We start from the raw sequence: 23,698 nt of genomic DNA, 5'->3' as shown, positions 1-23,698 counted from the left end.
AATAAGTTACCATATAAGACAAGAATATTATGGTCCTCGGTTTCATATTGAGCTTCAAGAAGGGTATTCTTATAATTAGTGGCGGATCCAGAAAAATTTTCTCAACCAAATCAACGGAATGCTTAAAAATAATAGTACAAGTCACTTAGAAAAATGTCAACTCAATAAGGGGAAAAGAAAGAAAAAAAAGACGCGTACGCTGCATGCATCGATCAATTGCAATTGCTTCTATAGATGAGTTATAGACATCGGAAGCATTAGAATTAAGTTATCAAATTAAAATCCAAAAAGGAATCATCAAACAATGATCTTAAACAACAAATAATATTCTCTTAACACTAGCAAATCCTTTTGTAATAGAGCTCAAAAGTCATGAATAACATCAACCCCTATTCTTTTGTTTCTTTTTATAATATATATATATATATATGCCCGATCAAAAACATACGTTCGCAACTCTCCAAAAATGTGGACGTCGGCGATTTCAGCGACAAGCAACAACGGCGCAGATGGTGTCGACCGTGTTCCCCATTTATGGTTCTCATGTCTGTGCTGACCGGAGCTCTATCGCCGGCCCATAGTAGCCGGAATCGGCAAATTTCCAAAAAACTTGAAATTTACATAAATTTCCAGAAAAAGATTCGAAACAACTGATGAATAAATGTTAGAAAATTTCTCTATCGGTTTCAACTAGCAATATTATATTTTCCTTGGGGAAGAAATATCAATTTACTCATCGAAGTATGTTTCGCTCGACACTTTAATCATTGAAGTTTTGAATATTTCACTTTGACATCCAACTATATTACCCGTATGTCACATTTGTTATTCCGTTTATTTTCATTGTTTTCTTTATTAACTCGAAGTGTAGTTCGGAGATTAAAGCATTTAAACGACAACTTTGTTTATTCTCTAGCACAATGTTTAATTCGTTTCTAATTGGAATAACAAATATGACCTTATATATTAGAATTTAACGTTTTATTAACACAAAAGATAGACAAAATGACCAATGTAAAATATGTGTAGTAGTATAGTTTAATGACCAAAGTGAAGTTTTAAAAGTTGAATGACTAAAGTGCCGAAGCATATTTTGATGACTAAAGTTATATTTTTGTATTTCCTTGGTGTGCCATCAAATCAAATGATTCTTTGTTAACATCGGACCTCATAATACTATCCTAGATCAAAGTTTACTTCAAGATTGAAAATCGTTTGGCCAAATGTTGCAATTTGAGACTCTTTTTGTTTTAAACTGTTGTGTTCAAGATTAGAGATATAGTAATTATGTACAAACGATTGCAAATTGCATGCACATATAGAATTACAAATTAATTAGTGAATTTGATTATACAAATTCATAGTAGTAGTCATTCGAGTTATTTACCAGATAAGAAAAAGCGAAACCAGGCCTTGATCAGACGGGTCGGGTTTACCCGTGGATCAATAGAGAACAGAATAAATCAGAGACAAACACGCAGCCTTTACCTTATTCCTCGATGGACGACCAAACCAAACCACCGCCGAATCACGACGATCCAACGGCCGAGGACGACGGCGATTCCTCCTCCACCGTCCTCGATCTCACCAGCTGCCAACTCCACTCCCTCGAATCGGTTGACTTACCGCCGAGTCTCACCGAGCTAGACCTCACCGCCAACCGCCTCTCCACCTTGGACACTCGCATTTCCGCCCTCTCCAGCCTCGCCAAGCTCTCCTTCCGCCAGAACCTCCTCGAAGACGCCGCCGTCGAGCCGATCTCCGCCTGGACCGCCCTCTCCGGCCTCGAGGTTCGTCCTCCACCGAATTCACCACACCAATTTTTTTTTTTTCAATTTCTCTCTTAAATTTTCAATATGATGAAATTGTGTGCAGGAATTGGTGCTGAGGGATAATAAGCTGAGGAAAATACCAGACGCGAGTATCTTCCAGAAGCTTCTGGTTTTCGACGTCTCCTTCAATGAGATTACATCGCTTCAGGGAATGTCCAAGGTCTCCAGCAACCTCAAGGAGCTCTATGTCTCCAAGAATGAAGTTACGAAGATCGAGGAGATTGATCACCTCCATGAGCTTCAAATTCTCGAGCTCGGTTCGAATCGGCTGAGGGTTTGTTCTCTCTGTTTTGCTATAAGTAGAGAGCATTTGATAATGTTTTAGGTTGTTAATATTGGTAATGTAGCAATGTAGCATTTAACATTGTTGTATGAGAAATTTTCGAGTAAAGGTTTGATGCTATAAGTGAGTGAGGTGCCAATTTCAGGTGATGCAGAGTCTGGAGAATATGACAAAGTTACAAGAGCTATGGCTGGGCCGGAATCGTATCAAGGTTGTTGATTTATGTGGGCTGAAGTGCATCAAGAAGATTAGCTTGCAAAGCAATCGGCTAACTTCCATGGCTGGATTTGAGGTACGCGGTCCTTTCCTTACTATAATACACTGTTTTTGGAGGCGTTTTGGTTGATATTAAATTGAATTGCCCCATTTTTCTTTTTACAGGGTTGCGTTGCGCTGGAGGAACTGTACTTGAGCCATAATGGTATTTCCAAAATGGAAGGCCTCTCGACGTTGGTTAGCCTGCGTGTGTTGGATGTATCTAATAACAAGCTAACAGCAGTGAATGATATTGAAAACTTGACAATGTATGAATTCTTGTCTTTGTAACCGTTGGCTTGATATGTCTTGTCCTTTCTTGTTGATTGTACCAACTAATGAGAACTTTGCGTATAGGTTAGAAGACCTGTGGCTTAATGACAACCAGATAGAATCAATTGAAGGCATTGCTGAGGCTGTTGTTGGTTCAAGAGAGAAGCTGGCTACTATCTATCTCGAACACAATCCATGTGTATGATTATCTGCTAGATTTTTAATAATTATATTACTCAGTACCTCTCATATACTTCAGTTACACCTTGAAGAAACTTTATAAACTCCATACTAAAATGTTAACTCATATTAATCAAAATGTCATGTGCCTCCAAGTTTTGGCTGTTGAGGTGACCAATTAAAACTAAAGTAGTTAAAGGTAGTAGTTAGCAGCATTAGGATAGTTTGCTAAAGGCTGATGGTTGGTATTGGCTGTGAGAGTTTTGGCACGATGATGTAAAACCTCCTAGAGTCCATGTGCAATAGTAGCATTGGAGGATCATACATCTATGGATTGGTAGTGTACAAGTTTGAAAAAGGTCTGTATGACACAAAATTATATGTTATGCATCATCCTTTTCTGTAAGAATTTCTGAGGTTGGCGAATGTGTTTTGTATGATTTTAACATTATGTCATTATCTATATCTGATCAGTGATCATGCTTCTCCTATTTCAGGCAAAATCTCCCAACTATTCTGCTGCATTGAAACAGACCTTCCCGAACATTCAGCAGATTGATTCTTATATGTTTGCTTAAAAGTTATGGTGGTTTCAGTTTTGTCCACATGATTTATATGAAGAAGCACTGGAATTCCAAGCTGCAATACGGGTGTTCTTTCAGGACTCCAAACGACACTGGCCAATGTTTGTGTTCTCATGTAACCGATTTGCAGGCCAGTGTTCAGCCCGTACCAGAAGGACATGCTCTGTAGATGGGTACCAGACTAGGCATATTTATTGAAAATTGATGTCACCGGTTTCTAGAGTTGACTGAATTTCATGTTATTTAGTTTACCGTCTAGTCTTACTATACTCTTATTCATTTCATACTTTATGAGGTGATGTGAGATTTGGTCCTTCCCAAATGACTTCTGATCGTGTTATCAGGTTGTGAGATTTCAGACTCAAAACTTACAATTGATCAAGGTTTTAAGTTCTTCCCTTAGAAGTTGTACTACAACTGAGTTGCCTTTGTACCTGTTGAATGAACAGCACTCATGTAGGCGCGGAACTATCAATTTACCAGGCATAATCAAGTGGAGAACCGCCTTGGCCAGTGACAACAATTTCTGAATAATAAACTAGACATTGGTGAACATGAATAACTGGAGCTGTTTCACAATTAAAAGTAGGAACGCACTTGTTCACAATGAACGAAACACTCATCAGTCATCATTATACAACCAGAGAAAAATCAAGACAGTACGGTACGTTACTGACTTTTTTCTAAGCAACAAAACATACATAAGGGCCAAATGTTGATCCAACTACCAAACAAGCTGATTGACACATTTTTAGCGGCTCCCCCTTTCGAACCCGATACGACTTCTCCCGGATCCCGTATCAGAGCTATCTCGCATAGAAGACCCAGCAGTTGCATTCATCGTCCCTCCTTTGCCAACTCTGTCAATGGCCTTCTTTCCCTTATTTATGGTTGTCATGAACTGGTCGAGACCAAATGGATCAGCTTCTTCGGTATCCTTCTCAAATTCAAGAGGTCCATCTCTCGGACCACCAGCCTTCTCAGAAGCTCCTGAGAATCCTTTGTCAGGTTTAAAGCGATCAGTCTTCATAATCTTATCCAATTGCTCATCAGCCCCTCCATACATCTCAGCATCGGTATCCTTCTTTGGCCTGTATAAAGTGGACAGTGTAGGCTGTGCAGTGAACAAGCCCTTATCATAAACATTGTACTGGTCATCAGTAGCAAACCCAGAGCCCATTCCCTTCTCCTGGTTAAACAGCCTCTGGTCATACATAACCTCTCCTCCTCTTCCTGCTCCAGAAGAAGCCATGCCAAGGGCCACTTTCTCACTAACATCACGATCCCTATCTCTTGTGATTTTACTTTTCTTTCCCATTGCAGCATCTTTGGCTTCCAACCTTCTCTCCCTTTCCCTCTCTCGCCGTCTCTCCTCACGGATCTTCTCCCGTTGCAACCTCTGTTCTTTCTCCTCTCTTGTCTCCTTGGGGTAATCCATCTCCTTTTCCCTATGACGCTCATAATCCCCATCTCTCCTATCAGTATCCATGCCTGCCCTCTCAGAAGGCATCGAAAAGGAAGCTGGGGGTGCAGCTCCTGTTCTCTCAGAACGAGCTTTTTGAGCTAAAGCCCGGAGCTCCTGCTCTTTCCTATCCTTCTCCTTCTGCAGCATCTCCCTCTGAACTTTAGATCTCAACTCAACTGCGTCCCTAGCCTTCTGCTCTGCTACATACAAAGACTCGGAAAGCTTTGCAAAATTATCATTAATCTGAACGTCTTGAAGACCTCTTCCATCAGCAGCCAAACGTTTGTCCAATGGGATTGTATATCCTTTTGGATTCTTCCAGTTTGAAATGCAAGGTGGAATCTTCCAATCCTGCTGGTCTTTCACAGACACTGGCCGAGGTGGGGAATGCAGGACTGGGACAGGTGGTGACCCGGAAGCCCTTGGAACACGCTTATGCTTGAACTTTGGAGGCTCAAGTGGGTCAACAGGCATCTCGACCATCCTAATAATCCTCTCCTTGGCACCAGAATTAAAAGCCAACGACTTCTGAGACGGCTTATACTTGATAAACTTCGAATCCGACGACTGCGTCGCCACATTCTTCGGCTGTGCAGCGCTCAGTCTCACATTCACAATCTTCTCAAGTGCAGCTTTCGTCTCTGCTGTTGTCTCCTCAATCTCCTTCTGCAACTCCTCGTCCTCCTCCTCACTCATCATATCCTCCTCATTCTTCAAAATCATCGGCACAATATCCTTATGCTGGGAATACACAATCTTCCTCGAATTCTCATTCTGCTTAACAATCGCATCATAAGATATATTCCCCTTCGAATCAACAGTCACCGGAAGAACCTTACTCCCAGGCTTCGCCAACTTGTCCCTGCCCATGCCGAGCGGGTACTGAGCGATATGAATCTCCGGGAACGCGCCCCCATCTCCAAAGTCCTCCACCTTCCTCGGCACAAAACCTTGACGCTTCAGGTAAGGAGGCACAGCCTTGGGCTTCACCACAGCAGCCTTTTCGGCCTCGGTCTCTGTACTGAACCGCTGCTTGAACCACGAATCGTTCGAGTGGTCGTAATAAGTGGCGGTGGTCGATTTCGCTGGCGGAAGAAGCTCCTTCAGAGCCGCCATGGTTATTAAGCTATTCAAAAACAAAGCAATACCAAATTAATACATACCTAATCAGCTTAAACTCAAATGAATAACAATCAACATACGCCGATTCATATAAATACCAAACTAAAGAACCTAAAATCGAAACAAAAATTGAAGCGAGATAAAGCTAGAACACAGATAATCAAAAACCCTAACTTCTAGATCAGGAGAGAAACAAATCATTGAATTGATTTCATTATACAGATTGAGAGAGAAGCAAGGAGCTACGGAGACGGCGAATCGGAAACTGACCTTAACGGCGGCGAGATATTTTCTGGCGGCTGGTTTAATTAGATACGGCGAGTTTGTGGATCAGGGGAGAAAGGTTGGAGAAGACAGTGGAAAAAAGTCGACGGATAAGTGCTTCTGTTTATATACAGAGAGAGGAATGGGAATTTAGAATTTTCTTCGATTGGGGAATGGCTATATAGATTGGGCTGATCCATTTCTGTGCTTTTTAGCTAATGTTGGACCACCAATGTTGTTTTGGGCCTAGGGCATAGATATCACTTAGTTTTAGAGATGTGCTCCAATTTCGGAAAATTGTAAAAACAAAACGGCTTGATATTTGATATAGAGCCGTTTTGTTTTTACAATTTTCCGAAGTTGATGATTTAATTACAGGAGGATTTTGGTGGAACACTATGAATATGCGATTTTGGCCGAAAAACCGTGTGTTTTTCTCTAAATTTGAAAATTCCAGAGTTTTGAGCGAAAATCATGATTTCAGACGAATCTTTTGTTTTTCTCTAAATTTGAAAATGCCATTCTTAAAGAGGTTGGGGAAGCATAAGACATCAAACAAATACCTTTATAAGCTTAGAGAATAGAGATGAAATTATTTGGAAGCAAGCATTATGGTTTGGGGCTTTGGTTTCTAGTGACTTGGGCTTCTAATCAGGCCCACACACCAATGCTAGACTCGTCGTACGTCGTGACACACCTGCGTCGTTCGTGACCAATCACCAGCCTTGCTTCTGCCTCGCATCTATAAGAACCAGCCACGTATATAACCCGAGGACAACTCCGCCATTTCTGAGAAAACGCGGGGGCAGTTTTGGCTACTCACCCTAGCACCACCAACCTCTCTCTCAGTCTAGTTCAGCAAAGTCTTCTCCCCTACTCACGCCTTTCCAAAACCCCTCAGTCTTCTCTGTAATTCTCTCTCTCTCTGTGAAAACCTCGAAGCTCGTTGAGGTCGTCAATGGAGGCCTCCGAGCCCTCCAGCGGTAAAACCTTGAGGAATGCTTTCGGTAATGTCCTCTCTTTCTTCATCCTCATCCTGATCGGCGTTCTCGCTTTCTCGATCCGTCTCTTCTCCGTAAGCTTCATCTTCCTCAATTCGTCTAGATCTTATCGTTTAGTTTTGTTCAAACTCAGTCTTACTAGTATCGATGCCTCTATAATGCATGTATATAGTTGTTCGTGTAGTTATGGATTATATTTAGCTTATGAATCATAGTGTAGGTTTTGTGATTTGTTTTGGTTTAGTTTTGTGAAATGGAGTTTAAGAACTGTGATTTATCAGTGATTTGATTAGTAATGCTTATTTAATCTGCAGGTTATAAAGTACGAGAGTGTTATTCACGAGTTTGATCCTTATTTCAATTACAGAGTCACTCAGGTTGGTTTCTTTTTCTCATTTTCGCATCAGTTCGGCATCGAGTAACCTTCTGTTCAGTTAGGTCTGCTTTGAAAGCTTAGGAAGATATTAGCATATTGTGTACCGGTTTGTCTTATTGTATTGCAGTGATGCTAAGCTCAGTAAGCTGTATAGAGGGTAATACTGTTTTTTGATGGTTTCAGTTTCTGACAAAGAATGGGATATATGACTTTTGGAACTGGTTCGATGACCGGACCTGGTAATTTCTTCTACTTGTTATGGCATTGAGCTCCATATGTTATTTGATTACATAATCTAGCAATATAAAGTCAATGCATCCAGCAATATATAGTTAATGCACATTCTATTATTTCATTGAAGGTATCCTCTTGGTCGTGTGATTGGTGGAACTGTTTACCCTGGATTGACCTTGACAGCAGGAACCCTATGGTGGTGAGTATTGCATTTATAAAGATATCTTTTTCTTTATGGATTGAGTTTGACATGAATATTTACACAAGCCCAAGGAGAAAATGAAAGACAAAAGAACTGTTGTACTGTGTTACTAAGGTTTGGTATGTTTGCGCTCTTGTCTCAGGTTGCTGAATTCATTAAATATTCCTCTTTCGGTGGAAACTATTTGTGTATTTACAGCGCCTATATTCTCTGCTTTCACATCCTGGGCAGCTTATCTTCTGACTCGGGTTCGTATTCACACCTTAGTTATTTCTTCAAAGTTAATCTTTTCATCCTTTTTTGTTGATTTGATATTCAGTTACCATTTTCCAGGAAGTTAAGGGCACTGGTGCTGGACTAACTGCTGCAGCTCTTATTGCGATGGTAAATAATATGCTGGTTCCTCAAAACAAAACAAAAAAGAATCGTTTTCTTGGTTTTGAATGCCACTAATTGTTGAAAATAGTGTTGGTGCAACCTATTTGTGGCATTAACCAGTAACTATTTCTTGGGATCATGTATAACCATGTTTATCATGTCAAAATTTACTTCACCTGGCTAGGCTATTGGGTTTTGGTCCAATAGAACGTACAGATTTGTCCTAAGTCTCACTGGTGCTCTGCTCTGACATAATTTGAAAATCCTGCATGAAATATCCTCAAAATTTTCTTCATGTAAAATTTGCAGTCACAACTGGACAAGTAACAATGGTTCTAGCCACTTTTGTATAGTTTTGCATAGACCTCTTGTAGATTTTCAGTGAAGTGTGAAATGTGCATTCTAAATTCGTATTTTATGCTTTCTCATCTGGTTGGAACAATAGTTTACAAAGAATTCATGCCGTCGCTTCTCTATGGATATGTTGTGCTGTATGACTGAAATTATTCTTTGCAACAGACACTTGTTTGTTTTTGACCTGTTATGATTTTGTTTACAGGTCCCATCTTACATTTCGCGTTCTGTAGCTGGAAGCTATGACAATGAAGCTGTGGCTATTTTTGCTTTGGTCTTCACTTTCTATCTCTACATAAAGGTTAACTTTATTTCAGGTTTCAGGTTTCTAAAGTTTCTCCATTTTATCTGTATCCCATAGATATATGGTTTACACAAGCTACATGAATATCTCTATAACATGCTTCAATTTTTTTCTGACTCTGAATGCTTTATGTTCAGACTCTGAATACAGGATCCCTCTTCTATGCAACTCTTAATGCCCTAGCATACTTTTACATGGTAATTTTTTGAAGTTGTTTGTTCTATGATAAAAGTTACTCAATTTCACATCACATTCAATTTGATTTGATCTGCATTTTGTCAATGTTACAGGTTTGCTCTTGGGGAGGCTACACATTTATTATCAATCTTATTCCAATCCATGTGCTTATGTGCATTGTAACTGGTCGGTACTCATCGCGGCTGTACATTGCCTATGCTCCTCTTGTAAGTATAATTGCTTCCAAAGCTTTATGCGGGGTTGAAATTAATAGATGCATTTAGCCTTGAAAGTATATAATTGATACCTATATTCTCGAGATTGGAAAGTTAACTGAATAATCACAACTTGGTTTAATTTTGAGTTAGAAGTAAGATTTCATAGAGAACTCAAGGAAGCTCCATTATTCTTATACTCTGTTGAGATTCTTGCTTCTTCTTGAACACATAATTTTTTTAATCCAGGTTGTCTTGGGAACATTATTAGCTGCTTTGGTGCCTGTTGTTGGATTTAATGCAGTCATGACATCCGAACATTTTGCATCCTTCTTGGTGAGTGTTTACCAACTTTTGATACTGGAGCGTGTCGTGGATTGGCTACATAACTAAGTAACAACCTAGTTTTGTGAAATCAATGCCTTTATTCATTAGGACTACCACCAAAGCTAGTCGGTTTTTTTTTTCCATTTGCTGCAGAAACAAAAATCACTTGTACTTTACATCAGATGCATTTGATCGTGTCATATACTTATGTTGCTACTGTTTATGTGACAACATGTTTTCTTTCTTATGCAGGTTTTTATAATTATACATGTGGTCGCATTTGTATACTATATCAAAGGGGTTCTTTCTCCTAAAATGTTCAAAGTTGCTGTGACACTTGTTCTCTCTATTGGCGCGTAAGCTTACTTGTTCTGTATTTGAACTTGTGCTAGCTCTCATGGTTGAACGCAATTGATAGCCATCTCTCACATTATTTTTCAGGGTAATATGCTGTGCTGTGATAGCAGTGCTGGTAGCTTTGGTAGCTTCAAGCCCAACAAAGGGATGGAGTGGGCGAAGTCTGAGTCTTCTTGATCCGTAAGTACAAAATTCACTATATATATGGTCTTTTGCTTCGCTAACTTGTGGTCTTATGGATGAACTCGCATTAGTATAGTCAGACATTTTATAACTGGACAAGTGTATAACTATACTGCAGTTGGATTTATGGCCTCAGAAATCATTAAAAATATATTGCTTTGGTCTAGTTCTGTGATTCTGTTGGGCTAATTTGGGGAAGGAAATAGATTCTGAACTTAATTAGTGTTCGGTGGATTCTCACGGAGAGAGTAATCTTTATGTCTCATGTCATTGTGCTTAGGCATAAACTTGCCAAATTATTCTCATGTTTCTCATGGAAAAAGTAATCTCATTGTCTCATGTTACATGTACCATCTTTTTTTCTTTTCAGAACCTATGCAAGCAAGTACATCCCGATTATTGCCAGTGTTAGTGAACATCAACCTCCTACTTGGCCCTCGTACTTTATGGACATTAATGTGTTGGCATTCTTAGTTCCAGCGGGCATAATTGTAAGATATTTTCTTCTTAGTTACTATTTGTACCCTTTTATTTTCAAGTTACTATAGTTTTTCTTTTTTGTACAGCTCTCTATGTTTTCCGTGTTCTAACTGCTGTGTTAATGGCTCATATCTGTTACTAGGCATGCTTTTCACCCTTATCAGATGCAAGCTCTTTTGTCATCCTGTATATAGTAACGTCAGTTTATTTCTCTGGAGTTATGGTAAGAACTTTTGCGGGTAATCAAAAGTCTGATTTGTTTTCTTCTAGCCTTAATGCACGATTCATGTAAAATAAATTGTTTGGTAATATTACAGGTACGGCTTATGCTGGTACTTGCTCCAGCAGCATGCATTACTTCCGGAATTGCTCTCTCTGAAGCTTTTGAAGTTTTCACACGATCAATCAAGTTTCAGTTCCCTGGATTACCAGGGCTTTCACCAGTTGAGGTGAGCATGCATTCGTTATGTCGCTCATTGATGTTAATTCAACTTTGCTCAATTTAGACTAGCATTGACTGTTTCTTTTTGGACATCAAGGCAGAGGTGACCAGTACTGATAGCCCTGTGCCACTGAATGAAGTGCCTAAGGCTGATAAAGGTGGAGAGACATTAAAGGAGAGACCCTCAAGAAAGAACAGGAAGAAGGAAAAAGAACCAATGGAAAAGCCTTCTATCAAAATTCGAATAGAAAAGAAGCTTCTGGTGCTACCTTTTGAGGGATCGATTCTTGCTCTTTTTCTACTGGTGCTGCTGGGTGCCTTCTATGTGGTATAGTATTCTTTGTTGTTCTCTATGTTTACTATCAACCACTAATCTGACATCTGATTCTGATATTCATGTACACTAGTAGATTTTATCAAATTTCTTTTGTAACAGTACATGATGGTGTTTGAACTTGTACCTCCTTCCTGCCTTTTGATATTATGCATTTGTTACTTATATAAAATTTTCAAACAGAACCCTTATTTCCAGATGAACTTGTAATTTTCCTACAGAGAAGCGACTTCCTATATTCCTTTTGGACTTCTTCCAATGAATTTTGACTTACAAGAGGCTTGTGATGATGAGTTGTTGATTGTTGTGTAGGTTCATTGTGTCTGGGCAGCAGCAGAAGCATATTCAGCCCCATCCATTGTTCTAACATCTCATTCACATGACGGTCTCCATGTGTTTGATGATTTTAGAGAGGCTTATGCATGGCTAAGCCACAATACTGAGGTGGATGATAAAGTGAGGTTCTCAGCATTGAGTTTTTTTCCAGTATGATTAGTATCTCATTTTGATTTTTAACAGACTGGGAGTTGCAAATAAGTAATCATTCAAGCTACATGCTGTTCTCTACCTTATTTATTTATCAAGGGAGAATAGTAATATAACTGAATATATCACTTTTTGCAGGTTGCATCTTGGTGGGATTATGGTTACCAAACCACTGCCATGGCTAACCGTACTGTCATTGTTGATAATAATACCTGGAACAACACTCATATTGCAACAGTTGGTACAGCCATGTCTTCTCCAGAAAAGGCCGCGTGGGAAATTTTCAACTCATTGGATGTAAAATATGTTCTTGTTGTTTTTGGAGGTTGGCTTCTTTTTCCATGCTGAAATCTTACCAAAGAAAGTTAAACTTAATTCTGATGTATGAATATACTTATTCAGGTCTTGTTGGGTACCCCAGTGATGATATCAATAAATTCCTGTGGATGGTCCGTATTGGAGGTGGTGTATTTCCTCATATCAAGGAACCTGATTATTTAGTGAGTTATTTTCTTCACTCATTTCTTTCCTTTCCCCTTTCCTGGGGTAACTGATTGGCTGTCAGTTAATTTTATATATTTTTACACTTAAGTACTATGGAAGATTTCAGTTAATAGTATTCTAATATTGAGTCATGAACCATGTGTTTACATTGTCATTCCTCCACCAGAGAGACGGTCAGTATCGGATTGACAATCAGGCCACCCCTACCATGCTAAATTGTCTCATGTACAAGCTCTCTTATTACAGGTCTGAACAAATGTCAAGGTTTTTTTATTCATCTGTAGAGTTTGATTGTTCCTGCTGTTAAAATGTGTTGCTTGTCTTCATTTACTACAGGTTTGTGGACACAGATGGTAAAGGCTTTGATAGGGTGAGGCGAACAGAAATAGGAAAGAAGCATTTCAAACTAACCCATTTTGAAGAGGTCAGATTGTCTAAACATTTAATTGATGCTTTGCCGGTCTCGTGTGAAATACTTTCTCAATATATGTGATAAAAGAAAAGACAACAATCGATTAGATTCGATTCACCTGTTTCGGTTTCATTGTCATTCCTTGTGAATTTTTTTAATTAGCGGGAATAACGCAAGCACACAGAATCTTCCTACCCTTTTTTCATAAGCTTCTAACTGATGTTGAATTTTGTTCAATTTAGGTCTTTACAACTCACCATTGGATGGTTCGGATATACAAACTAAAATCACCAAAGAACCGAATCAGAGGAAAGACTAAAAAGTCAAAATCGGTATGTTTCATCATCTCTGTTCCCCAGTATTATGTTTGGTTATTGTTATTATTTGGACCATTATTTGTAATGATACAAAATCACTAATGCTTGCTGTATTGACAGAAATCAACCTCTACGATTAGTGGACAAAGAAGTGGAAATAGAAAGAATCCATGGAACTAAAAGCCATCTAATCTTTGCTTATGTTATCTGTAACTTCATTATGTATACAAAAAGCGAGGGCCTCTAGAGGCTGAGAAGGCTCAGAAAGCAGTGGCATTCTTACGAAATTCAAATGACAATTTTGCTACGCTTTAGATGATTTTGATTTGTACTCTTTTAGGGCATAATCTATAAGTGTTGGTTGAAATGGACTGCCAAAAAAAACTCAACATCTGGTGGTTCAAAAGACAAGGTGCGATGAGTCAATTTGGTAGTTCAAATGAAAGCATTTGGCTCTCAAACTCAGCATGTCCTAGCTACACAATGGCGCCTTTTGTCAAATATCGAAAAGTAACTTGACATGATAACTGTTGTTTACCTAGAGATGCTACTACATAAATTTGGTAAATCTTTGCTACAGGCCCATTATTATCACCAAAGTAATATCAGTTCATCAGATTGGAGTATGTAGTCCAATCATTCTCAGTAAATTTCCCAGTATTTACGTATACTCTTAAAAAGAACAGATAAATTTCGCAAAATTTGCAGCTGTCAGTATTTCTTTGCCGGAAAGTGCCTCCGACAGTAATCGGATACAATGCAAGAGAAAAATGAAGTGTCTCACCACATTCCCTCGAGCATTATTATGAACACATCAGGAGAAAGAATAATCTTTGAAGTTTGAAGATTAGAATTCCAAGCCTCTGCATCAAGCTTGAAGTTCGACTAACTAAGCTATGAGCATCAAGCACATGTAACCTGTGGTCATCAAATACACTGTACATGTGAATATTATGCCCCCAACTGAACGGCTCTTCTCACAAAACAAGATCATCTCTGGAGCTGTTCAGGGGTGACATCATAGTAAGCAAGAGCGAAATGACCCTAGTTGCTGCGGAAACCTTGCATTTTGTTGTTGTCATTCATCACCGCAGTTGTTACAGCTTCTTAGGCAAATTATAAGTCTTCTTCAGGAACTTGGCTGCAGTCTCATCATTCCTATGACATAAGACACGTAGAAGTGTATTTGGGTCATTGGAATTCCACTTATCCGAAGTTGGAGGCAATGGCAGGTTAGACCTGGCAGAAGAGCCATAGTTCTCCAGAGTCACGCGCTTGAACCGTTCAATAAGGCTATTGGTATCAGTATGGTAGAGAGGAAGAATGTCCTTAACAGTGGTTGACAACTTATCTATTAAATCAGCTGGTAATCCATCCCCATTTGACCAGAACAAATCTGTCAGAAATTTAAAATCCTCCTCCATTATGTCAGCATCTCTCTGTGTAAAACTGCGGGAAGGGCCTCCAGCAAGCAAAACCATCAAGAATCCATCAAAGGAAGCTTTCATGAGATCCGTTATGACGCGTGTTCTAACTCTGTCATGAACTGCTGACGAGATGATCTCCAAAAATTGCTCGAGTTCCTGTAGAAAAGGCTCAATTCTACAAGAAGAAGCATCCACATTATATAAGCCATCCCAAAGAACATGACTTAGTTCATGGAAAACAACCTTGTAAGCTGTTGCCTCACAAAGTTGATGGATCCCTTCTACACAAGCAGATGCGGAGAGCTCAAACATTTTTCCCATCCCATTCACAAAATCCCCCTTTTGAGTGGATCCCAAGTTCCCCAGATGAGCAAATATCCTCTTCTCAAAAACTCCCAACTCCCCTCGAATCAGCTGCAGAGTATTAATGCGAACACAAAGCTGTGGAATCCCACACAAACTATCCCCATTTGTACTTCCAACCTGTGCTTTCCTCCTCTGGTTTATATGTGACCGTTCCTTCTTGAATACACCATGAAATTTTGATCCTGCTGAACATCTAGTCAAAGCAGGCATAGAGGGAATGAAGGTAACTCTGGTTCCTGCACAGATCATAGAAGAGAAATATTTGTTATAATGGAGATTGAAAACTTCAAATTTAATGCACTAGAGTAAGCTTTTTAGATCTATACCACAGCCAGTCTTGGCCTTTGATACATAGTATTGAAGACATCTATCAAGACCAGACTTCAATTCTGGAATCAATCCGGGATGCATTGGTATAGGCAACATAAAGAATGCTTCCAGTGTATCATCTATAATACGTAAAACTTCAACGGCAGATGGAGCTATGCGTTCTTTGTTTGCTTGTGGATTCCAGACCTGTAGAGAAAGTTCACAACATAAGAAAATAGTCTCAAGTTGCGCAACTGAAACTTGATCACTGTGGGACACAATTCCGTAATCTCTGAATGTGGTTGAGTCACCAGTGAGAAGCTCAAGCAGAGATACTTCTTGTCATTTGTCAAGAAAGAAAATGCATACCTCTAGTTGCACGTTTCTGTCAACCCATTCCTTCAGCCTGTCTACTCTTGTCCTTATCCAATCCTTCGCAAGCTCAGCCATTACAGCTTCAGCCTCATAAGGAGGCATCTCCTGTATAATGGATTTCCCGCCATCCTCACTATCCACAGAATCTTCAACAGCAATCTGCACAAGATCTTTCTCCAATTTGTCAGCAGCTCTTAGTACTTGTACAGTATCAGGAGTCAACTCACTGATACGATCCACAAATTGCTTGAGCTCGTCTCCGTAGCAAGAATGTAGTGTAGCCATAGCAACCCCAGTTGCAAAAGGGTGCCATCTCTTCAATACTGGACCAAATATATCCTTCTCACTAAAGGCCAGTTCGCTAACTTCAATTGCAAGGACAGAAAGTGTAGGAACATGATTATTGTGGCTCTTTGATGGGCGCTTGTTGGAGCCCACTTTTTCCAGTTTCTGTCATAAGAGATAGTAATTAATGAACAATATGATTTACAGCGTACAAGGAAAGTTAAGGAAGCTTAATAATATAATTCCGAGCATGATGCACAATATAGCATCTTGTAGAAATGTTCCAGTAATGGAGTATGAGAACTTGCCTGAGCAAAAGCAGTGCGTATTGATGATCTTATGTAGCTGTCAACCCTGTCATGCGGCACATCAACTTCTTTCTTCTTCCTACGACGCTCCTGAGAAATATCCTCTGCTAGTACTTTTGCTGATAATACCCCCAGGGAGACAATGTTTTGCATCACCTCAATGTTGCCAGAGTTGAAACATTTACGGTAGGCAAGAAGCCTTTTCTCAGTCCAACTCAGTATTGCATTCAATGTTGAACTTACGATTTTCAAATAAGCTGGATCTTTTGTGGCATTGGCATCCTGCTGAACTTCAGCCAAGAGGTTATTGGATGCAGACAGCAGATCATTATCCACTTGGCCGGTTGTAACATATCGATGAAACAGAACCCAAGCAAAACAAAGATTATGCAGAATTTGGTTTATTCCGAGTACCACCCAGGTCTTCTTCATGACTTCTAAAACCTCATCAAGCTCTTCAATTATAGAGGTCTGTTCATTCAGGTCAAAACACGACTCAAGGAGCTTCTGGTAGAGCCTGAGGTTCAAAGGAAATCCATCCGCCCAGTGGCACACATCAGAAACAGACCCATCAAACGATCTGCAGGCAAGAGACATAACAACACTGCGGAGAACCTGCATTGTCTCGGTATTCTTCCCAGCCTCCATGGGCTTCTCCAACGCCCCACGAATAATCTTCCGCAGCTGTTGAGCAGCAGTGTCTTTCCTATCCAAAGGCATATGCGGATACACAAGAAGCCCCGCTTCAAGAACCTTCAAATTCCTCCTCTGCCAAGCCTCATACTCTTGCTGGGTGCCAAAATCCAACGACCTGAAATGCTGCAAGAGCTCCAGTGGCAAGACCATGCACTCTATCTTTCGTCCCAGCTATAACACAAACACACAAACACATTTCCATAACATCAACAATCAGCCAAAAGTCCAAACCATGCATTCAACACCCTTCACAGTCCCAAATCTCAGTAAACACAAACTAAGCCTTACTATTACAAGTTTACAACAAACTTCATCAGAAATGCAGAAAAAAAAAAATACAGCAGCTAAAAATTGAACCATTATGAAGAAAACAAAATTTACTAATACTCAGATTCCTCAAACACTATTTTAAGCATAAAACACATTGATCAATACAACAGTAAAATTTTGATTCACAATTCGATTTTTCTTACTTATTTGCTACAAAATAAACAGTAAAAATTCCAAATACTAAAAATTACAGAACATAAATTTAGATAGAAGAAAGAAATCACTACTAACCTGACCAGCAGCAACTCTGAGAAGGGCTCTTCGGATTCGGGTATCGGTCTGCTCCGAAACCCTCATCTGGACCCGCATGAGCTCAAAAACCGACCCGGTCCGTTTGCTACTTCCAACTGTCCCAAGCCTCTTAGACGACGCCGTTTGCTTCAAACCCAGCGCCGCCTTCGCCGACGACGTCAGCGACCTCTGAAGCGACGACAGCGAACTCCGGTCGGGCTTCTCCGACTGCGGCGTGTAGGTGAGCGGTTTCGGTCCGGAGCTCCGGCATGCTCCGACTAGGATCTCGTACACGGTTTCCCGGAGGTCCGAGTCCGAGATTTCCCGGCCCAACTCCCCGAACGGGTTGGGGAGGTCTTCAACTGGGTAAACGGGCATGACCCGATCGGGTTCGGGTTCTGGTTCTGGTTCTGGTTTTGGGATTGGAATTGGAATAGGGAGTTTGTTGTGTCTTCTTGAACCGCCAAAAGAGCCGAACACTCTGTCTCTGATGATCTGAGCCATTTTGGTAAAGAAAGGAAGAGACTTTGGTTTTTGGTTGTGGGGTTATGCTTGCTTGACTTTCAAGGAAGCCATGATTGTGATCATGAAGTTTTGTTTAGAGATTAAAAAAAGGCACTGAATTTGAGAACCCACTACTTTGTTTCTATTGGGATTGAAATTTGGGGAAGAAGAAGAAGATGGGTTTTTGGAGGAGAGAAAAGTAGGACTCTTTTTTGAATTTTGGATATTAGAACAATGGATAATTTAATGGAAATGTGTAACAGTTATCATCTTTTTTTTTTGGTTTAAGAGTGTAACAGTTATCATCAGTTAGATATTGGGGTATTAAATTGTTTTTATTATATGAATGTCAAACTTGACACCATTTCTTGCAAAGACCTTGTCTTCTCTATGAGTTGTATGTCTTTGTTGTGATATGAGCTTTACTGAGTCTTTTGAGTTTTGGAATGGAGATGAATTGGTCTTTGTATTATTATCATACTATTAGTGTAGAGCTTTCAACTTCGAAGTCTGTTCTGCACCTTCTGCTTGATCTGATTTTGTTCAAGAATTGTAGCTTGAGGTTTAAGAAAGAACAAAAAGGAAATGGGGGTCCTATTTGTTTTGTGGTTTGCTGAGCCCACAGAAAGGAATATAGGGGGTACATGACGGGAGGCAAGTACCATGTTGTTTCCTGAATTTAGTCCTAAATCAGAAATATCAATTCCACATCTAGCTTCCCAGGTTGTGCCAGTTTTGTTTTGTGAGCTTAAAACAAACTAGTCTGGTAACAGTCTTATCCATGACCAGAATGGAGTAAAATCACTGAATGAAGAAAGAAGATCTGGGTTTGTAAATAAAAATCTGAAAATATATTGCAGTGAATATTTATCTGCTTTAAATGTTGGAGAGGTTAGGTATAGATCAGCCAAAAAAAGTGAATGCTTTAATGTACCTTTCTCCATATACTACATTCACATCTCAATTCCAACAATCCAACCTACCTACATTTCAACCAAAGAAAATGAATTGTTACCCACGAAGGAATTTTCTATATAAATTTCCAACCTTTCAAGTTTCAACCTCATGGGTGGATTGAGACCTCTTTTATTCCTTGTATTTTCTGTTAGCTCAGCATCTATTGTCACAAGCATGAAGTATTGATTAGATCTACCATAATTCAGGTACAAAGAACTAGCTAGAGGAAATATTAGCTTGAATCTGGTATCTTTATATCTGGTAAGTTATCATCAAATTCTTGGATATAAGCTAAAAAAACGCAACGGGACACAAGGCCTGCATTAGCAGCATTTGGCTGAATCTATAGATAGTAGTTTGAGCATCTCTCTTCCATTTGTCACATAGCCTTTTTTTCTTTCCATGTCAATAAGTTTTCCATTCGTATTGTTTGGAGTAGTCTTCGCATAACAGAAACATTGTTTGGATTTGTATGATTGTACTTATCCAATTCTTTATGACGATGTTGTCATTGGACACCTGAGACCGCTGCTTAATTAGAGGAGCTTAATTAAGTCATCACATGCAGTATATACTCCCACACTTTGCATCTGCTTCCCTTCTCCTTCAACTCACCGAAACCTTGCTATTTTTTCTGGTTTTTGGTGTTGATAACAACTTCACTAGTATCTGGAACACAACCCAAAGTTCCGTTGGGGGTAATTTACGAACTGTGATTATTTTTAGCATAATTAAGAGCAGTGTATATATATTTGAAACACATTGATTGTATAAATATGTGTTGTGTGTTAAACGCTTCCCTATTATGCTGCTTTTCAGTTAGAGCTAGCCTTTGGCCTTGTATTGTGTTGTTTGTAAATTGTAATAAAATGAAACTCTATTTAAATCATGTGGTAACTTTCATTGGGGCCTTGTATCTGCGTGTTTCCATGCTAAATTGATTAAGAGAGGCCAGAAGTATTTGGATTCAATAAGTGAAGAGCATGCATGGTATGTCACCGACTACAACACCGAACGTATATATCTTAGTGTTTACGTTATTAGTTATTACCGATTTGGACAATAGTGTAGACGAACGTGGGAATTAGCTGCAGTATTGGAAGTAGTTATTGGTTAGGATTGACTCATATAAACTGATAGGTTTGAAGGGAGAACGTTCTTTCTGTTTGATCATCAGTCTTCACTGATGCATGATCCTTACGCTAATTAAGCATCATGATCTTGGAGGATGTCTCATATATAAGGACTATATATGTTCTTTAAGAATGCTTAATACCTTAATCACTGTGAATGTTCCCATCAGATTTTTTTTTTTTGAATGATGGGAACAGATCTCCTATCATATTAGCTAGGACTATATATGTGCTCAAAAAAATGCTCACAGAAATATTATTCAATTCTTACACTTTGCACTCGTGTATATACGTGAGTTTGACGAGGCAGAACAATTCTGTTTGAGGAGTTGATGGCTCTGTAAATGATGGGAACAGAGAGAACTGCAAAGTGCAAGTATGACAGAAGTTCTTGATTCATTTTTTGTACCAAAGATCCTAGCTTCATTGAAACTGTTGGTAGCTTTCTTAAGTTTGTCTCCAGTGAAGATATCGGGTGTTTATTAATTGGTTTGTGGTATCTTGTTCTAACTGTGAAGATAGGCATTGATTGATTAAAATGGTTCTGTACTTGTGTTATACCCTTATAATCTCTACTGTAGTTTCTGCTTCAAATTGTGATCCTAGTTTCACATTTCATATGAATACCTTTCAAGTTTTCGTTTGTGATCAACTAGCAAGTAGTTTATAAGAACGAACCAAAGTGATGCCGTGTACACTTCAACTCAGGAAACTGGGATCTCTGTTTGGTTCACAGCAATCACACTTATCATACAATCGATCACAACAAGTTCACAAATACAGGAGGATCTCATTTGTACAGTATCAGTCACCATTGAACATGAGAGTATATAAAAGAGTCCATGAAATTCAAAGAATTTATATGAATAAATGTAAAACGAAAAAGGGGATGGTTTATGTTATTGCTATAGTTAGAACTTAGAAGACACAATACTGGAATATCATTCTTAATTGGCCTTTCTGAATTCTAGCCATAGGTCGGCTTGGGCTGAAAGAATGAGAAAACATGCCACAAATCAAGTTAATGTTATTGCTTTGCCATATCAACTAGGTGTTGGCCCATAACTATAGTGGGTAACTCTCAAACAGCCCAATAGTACATACTTTGATCAACCATTTAGGAGTTTTAGAGTCTTTTAGGTTCTATTATTTTCACAAAGAAATTGCAATAGAATACCGTAACAATGACATTATTTTAACGAAGTAACCCGATCATCACAACGTCATTATTCATGTATATGTCCTTGTGCAATTTAAGATCTTATTTCTTGAAATTACGGATCATTTCATTACTAAATTACTAATAAGCTATCTTACGACTTTCATAGTTCGAATGTCATTTCTTTCACGATTTCTGCTTCCATAAGATTTCATGGAGATGATTTAACATATATGACGACGAGAATAATAGACTGCAATCGCAATCAAACTAGAGTGTCCAACTAATGATGAATTTGAAAGGTGACTTTTGTGTAAGTGGTACCAAATACAATTAGGTAAGCACCGTAAGGCGTAAGCTAGAGGAGTTCGATCACACGTGGGGTTGAATAGAAATACGATATCCCACGTGCAAGTACAGCAGAATCTGAAGGGGCCCTATGGTGCTCCTTACCGTAAGGGCACAGCACCGGCCAAGTGAGCATATCGGTGACCGGAGTCAAAGTTTGACCGCATCAGAAAAATTGGTTTCTTCAGCCGATAAAGATGGATGTGACTCCAACGGTGATTCAGAACCAGTCGGCAGAATATCATTGGTACATGTAGTCGACCACTCGACCCGTACGTCCTCTGCTACTCAATATCTTCGTATATCTATGCCAATTCTACGTGAGCCTTTCTTCTTTTGTTTAAAACTAGTTAGTTGCATGCATGATCATGCATACATATATACATATATACATCTTTTTTGATTGCGGAGGTTTGGACCACTGTTTTAGTGCGGATTTTTATTTATGCATTACTTTTTGATTGAATTTCCTCATCTTCACCGTCTAGTATCTAGATAATATTGTGTATATCATATTTGCAAAATTTCAACAAATTTGGTGATCGTTAAGTCCTTCAAAATTGTGTTTTTCTGTTAAAAACATGAATGGTTCATGTTTAACATAATTCAGTCCGTCTATTTGTTTTTCGATTTTGAAGACTTTAACGATCACTAAATTGGCTGAAATTTTTCAGAGATTATCTACACAATATTTTCTACATATTAGATGGTGAAGATGAGAAAATTCGACCGAAAAGTGGTTTAAAAATGGAAATCCGCACCAAAACCATTGGCTTCTGATGCGGACGTTCGCACCTTGCAGATTCGGCGTTTCGGCAACGGCAAGTCGCAATGGCGGGGCAGATCACGACAACCACACTCCCTACATTCTAATGGTCATGTCTGTGCCGGTCGGAGTTCCATCGGCGACCCATAGCAGGCGAAATCTGCAAAATTCAAGTTTCTAGGGAGATTTCAGCGATTTCGTCATTCCAGCCACCGTGGGTTGCCGATGAAGCTTCAGCCGGCACAGACATGACCGCCATAATGAAGGGAATGTACATATCGGGGTCCGCCCCGCCGTTACGGCCTGTCATTGACGGAATCATGAAATCTAAACCTGAAAACTTTCCTATATATATATATATATCATGCATATGGCAAATTGAGACACGTCGGGATCATTACGACCACTATTTGTTGTGGTATTCCTAGTCCTAGCTATAATGTGGAGGTGGAACATATTGGGCATTTGATTATCCTATAATAAGTTCCACTCACATGCATTTGCCTTTTCTTTTGGTTCGACTTGTAACTTTCGATCATCAATAGAAGTCTTTGCTATTTGAAGATGGTTTGTGAGGACCTCTACCATGAATATATGAAAGGAACATTTTGTTATGGTATTATCATCACTTTTCCATTAGAAAAATGAGATTAGATTTTCTTGTCGATCTCTTTGGAATCTTGATCACCCTTTAGATAAAACGAGAACGATACATACAGAAAAACTTTCCACTTAGTATTTGTCTCTCCTCATTGCCTACTTACTCCGGAACTAGTCCAAATGCTGCTCCAAAAAGTAGACCAAAAGAGATTCAAAGTGGAAGAAAGTATACATAAACGTGGGGAGCCCACAAGTAGAATGAGCGAGGTTCATTCTACATATTTATTAAGTTCTTCGAAATTCTACCTATATTGCATGTCATTTTCCAATAATCCAAACATACTATAAAAAATAGTGTATGGTGGAAAGTCATGAGGTCACTCAAGCATGCTACTAAATGTAAATTAATATAAGTAGCGTATTCTCTCATTAACACACAACGTGGCTGGCAGATCATGACCCTTGCTTGCAGGTTTTAACTGAAAATAATTGAGTTTTGTGTTGTTCGTATTGTTTGTCGATTTTGCGAGCTTCAGTAATTCATGTGGTTCTTTCAAATCTCA

General features: G+C 39.2%; 4 protein-coding genes across 4 annotated transcripts; 2 read left to right on the top strand and 2 right to left on the bottom strand.

The window, feature by feature from the left end:
- Positions 1 to 1,476: 1,476 nt before the first annotated feature.
- LOC126787665 (protein phosphatase 1 regulatory inhibitor subunit PPP1R7 homolog) lies at positions 1,477 to 3,785 on the top strand. The gene is made up of 6 exons (XM_050513557.1): positions 1,477 to 1,790; positions 1,876 to 2,106; positions 2,261 to 2,407; positions 2,497 to 2,639; positions 2,728 to 2,842; positions 3,321 to 3,785. The coding sequence occupies exons 1-6, from the start codon at positions 1,500 to 1,502 to the stop codon at positions 3,399 to 3,401; spliced, it is 1,008 nt and encodes a 335-aa protein (XP_050369514.1). The 5' UTR covers positions 1,477 to 1,499; the 3' UTR covers positions 3,402 to 3,785.
- A 171-nt stretch (positions 3,786 to 3,956) lies between these two features.
- Positions 3,957 to 6,397, bottom strand: LOC126796683 (SNW/SKI-interacting protein). The gene is made up of 2 exons (XM_050523457.1): positions 6,265 to 6,397; positions 3,957 to 5,998 (listed from the first exon to the last, which is right to left on the bottom strand). The coding sequence occupies exon 2, from the start codon at positions 5,986 to 5,988 to the stop codon at positions 4,159 to 4,161; it is 1,830 nt and encodes a 609-aa protein (XP_050379414.1). The 5' UTR covers positions 5,989 to 5,998; positions 6,265 to 6,397; the 3' UTR covers positions 3,957 to 4,158.
- A 738-nt stretch (positions 6,398 to 7,135) lies between these two features.
- LOC126805135 (dolichyl-diphosphooligosaccharide--protein glycosyltransferase subunit STT3A) lies at positions 7,136 to 13,660 on the top strand. Its single transcript, XM_050532244.1, has 23 exons — positions 7,136 to 7,333; positions 7,574 to 7,636; positions 7,819 to 7,874; positions 7,997 to 8,068; positions 8,214 to 8,319; positions 8,405 to 8,455; positions 9,009 to 9,104; positions 9,245 to 9,304; positions 9,398 to 9,511; positions 9,749 to 9,835; positions 10,079 to 10,182; positions 10,268 to 10,363; positions 10,737 to 10,857; positions 10,989 to 11,069; positions 11,164 to 11,295; positions 11,386 to 11,616; positions 11,935 to 12,078; positions 12,247 to 12,433; positions 12,511 to 12,608; positions 12,779 to 12,858; positions 12,949 to 13,036; positions 13,267 to 13,356; positions 13,462 to 13,660. The coding sequence occupies exons 1-23, from the start codon at positions 7,217 to 7,219 to the stop codon at positions 13,519 to 13,521; spliced, it is 2,334 nt and encodes a 777-aa protein (XP_050388201.1). The 5' UTR covers positions 7,136 to 7,216; the 3' UTR covers positions 13,522 to 13,660.
- A 148-nt stretch (positions 13,661 to 13,808) lies between these two features.
- LOC126805134 (protein unc-13 homolog) lies at positions 13,809 to 18,394 on the bottom strand. The gene is made up of 5 exons (XM_050532243.1): positions 17,669 to 18,394; positions 16,412 to 17,278; positions 15,813 to 16,268; positions 15,461 to 15,650; positions 13,809 to 15,370 (listed from the first exon to the last, which is right to left on the bottom strand). The coding sequence occupies exons 1-5, from the start codon at positions 18,170 to 18,172 to the stop codon at positions 14,439 to 14,441; spliced, it is 2,949 nt and encodes a 982-aa protein (XP_050388200.1). The 5' UTR covers positions 18,173 to 18,394; the 3' UTR covers positions 13,809 to 14,438.
- Between the last annotated feature and the right edge of the window lie 5,304 nt (positions 18,395 to 23,698).

Source organism: Argentina anserina, chromosome 1, assembly GCF_933775445.1.
Source record: "Argentina anserina chromosome 1, drPotAnse1.1, whole genome shotgun sequence".
Taxonomy (NCBI): Eukaryota; Viridiplantae; Streptophyta; class Magnoliopsida; order Rosales; family Rosaceae; genus Argentina; species Argentina anserina.
This window is presented reverse-complemented; position numbering and strand designations above follow the sequence as displayed.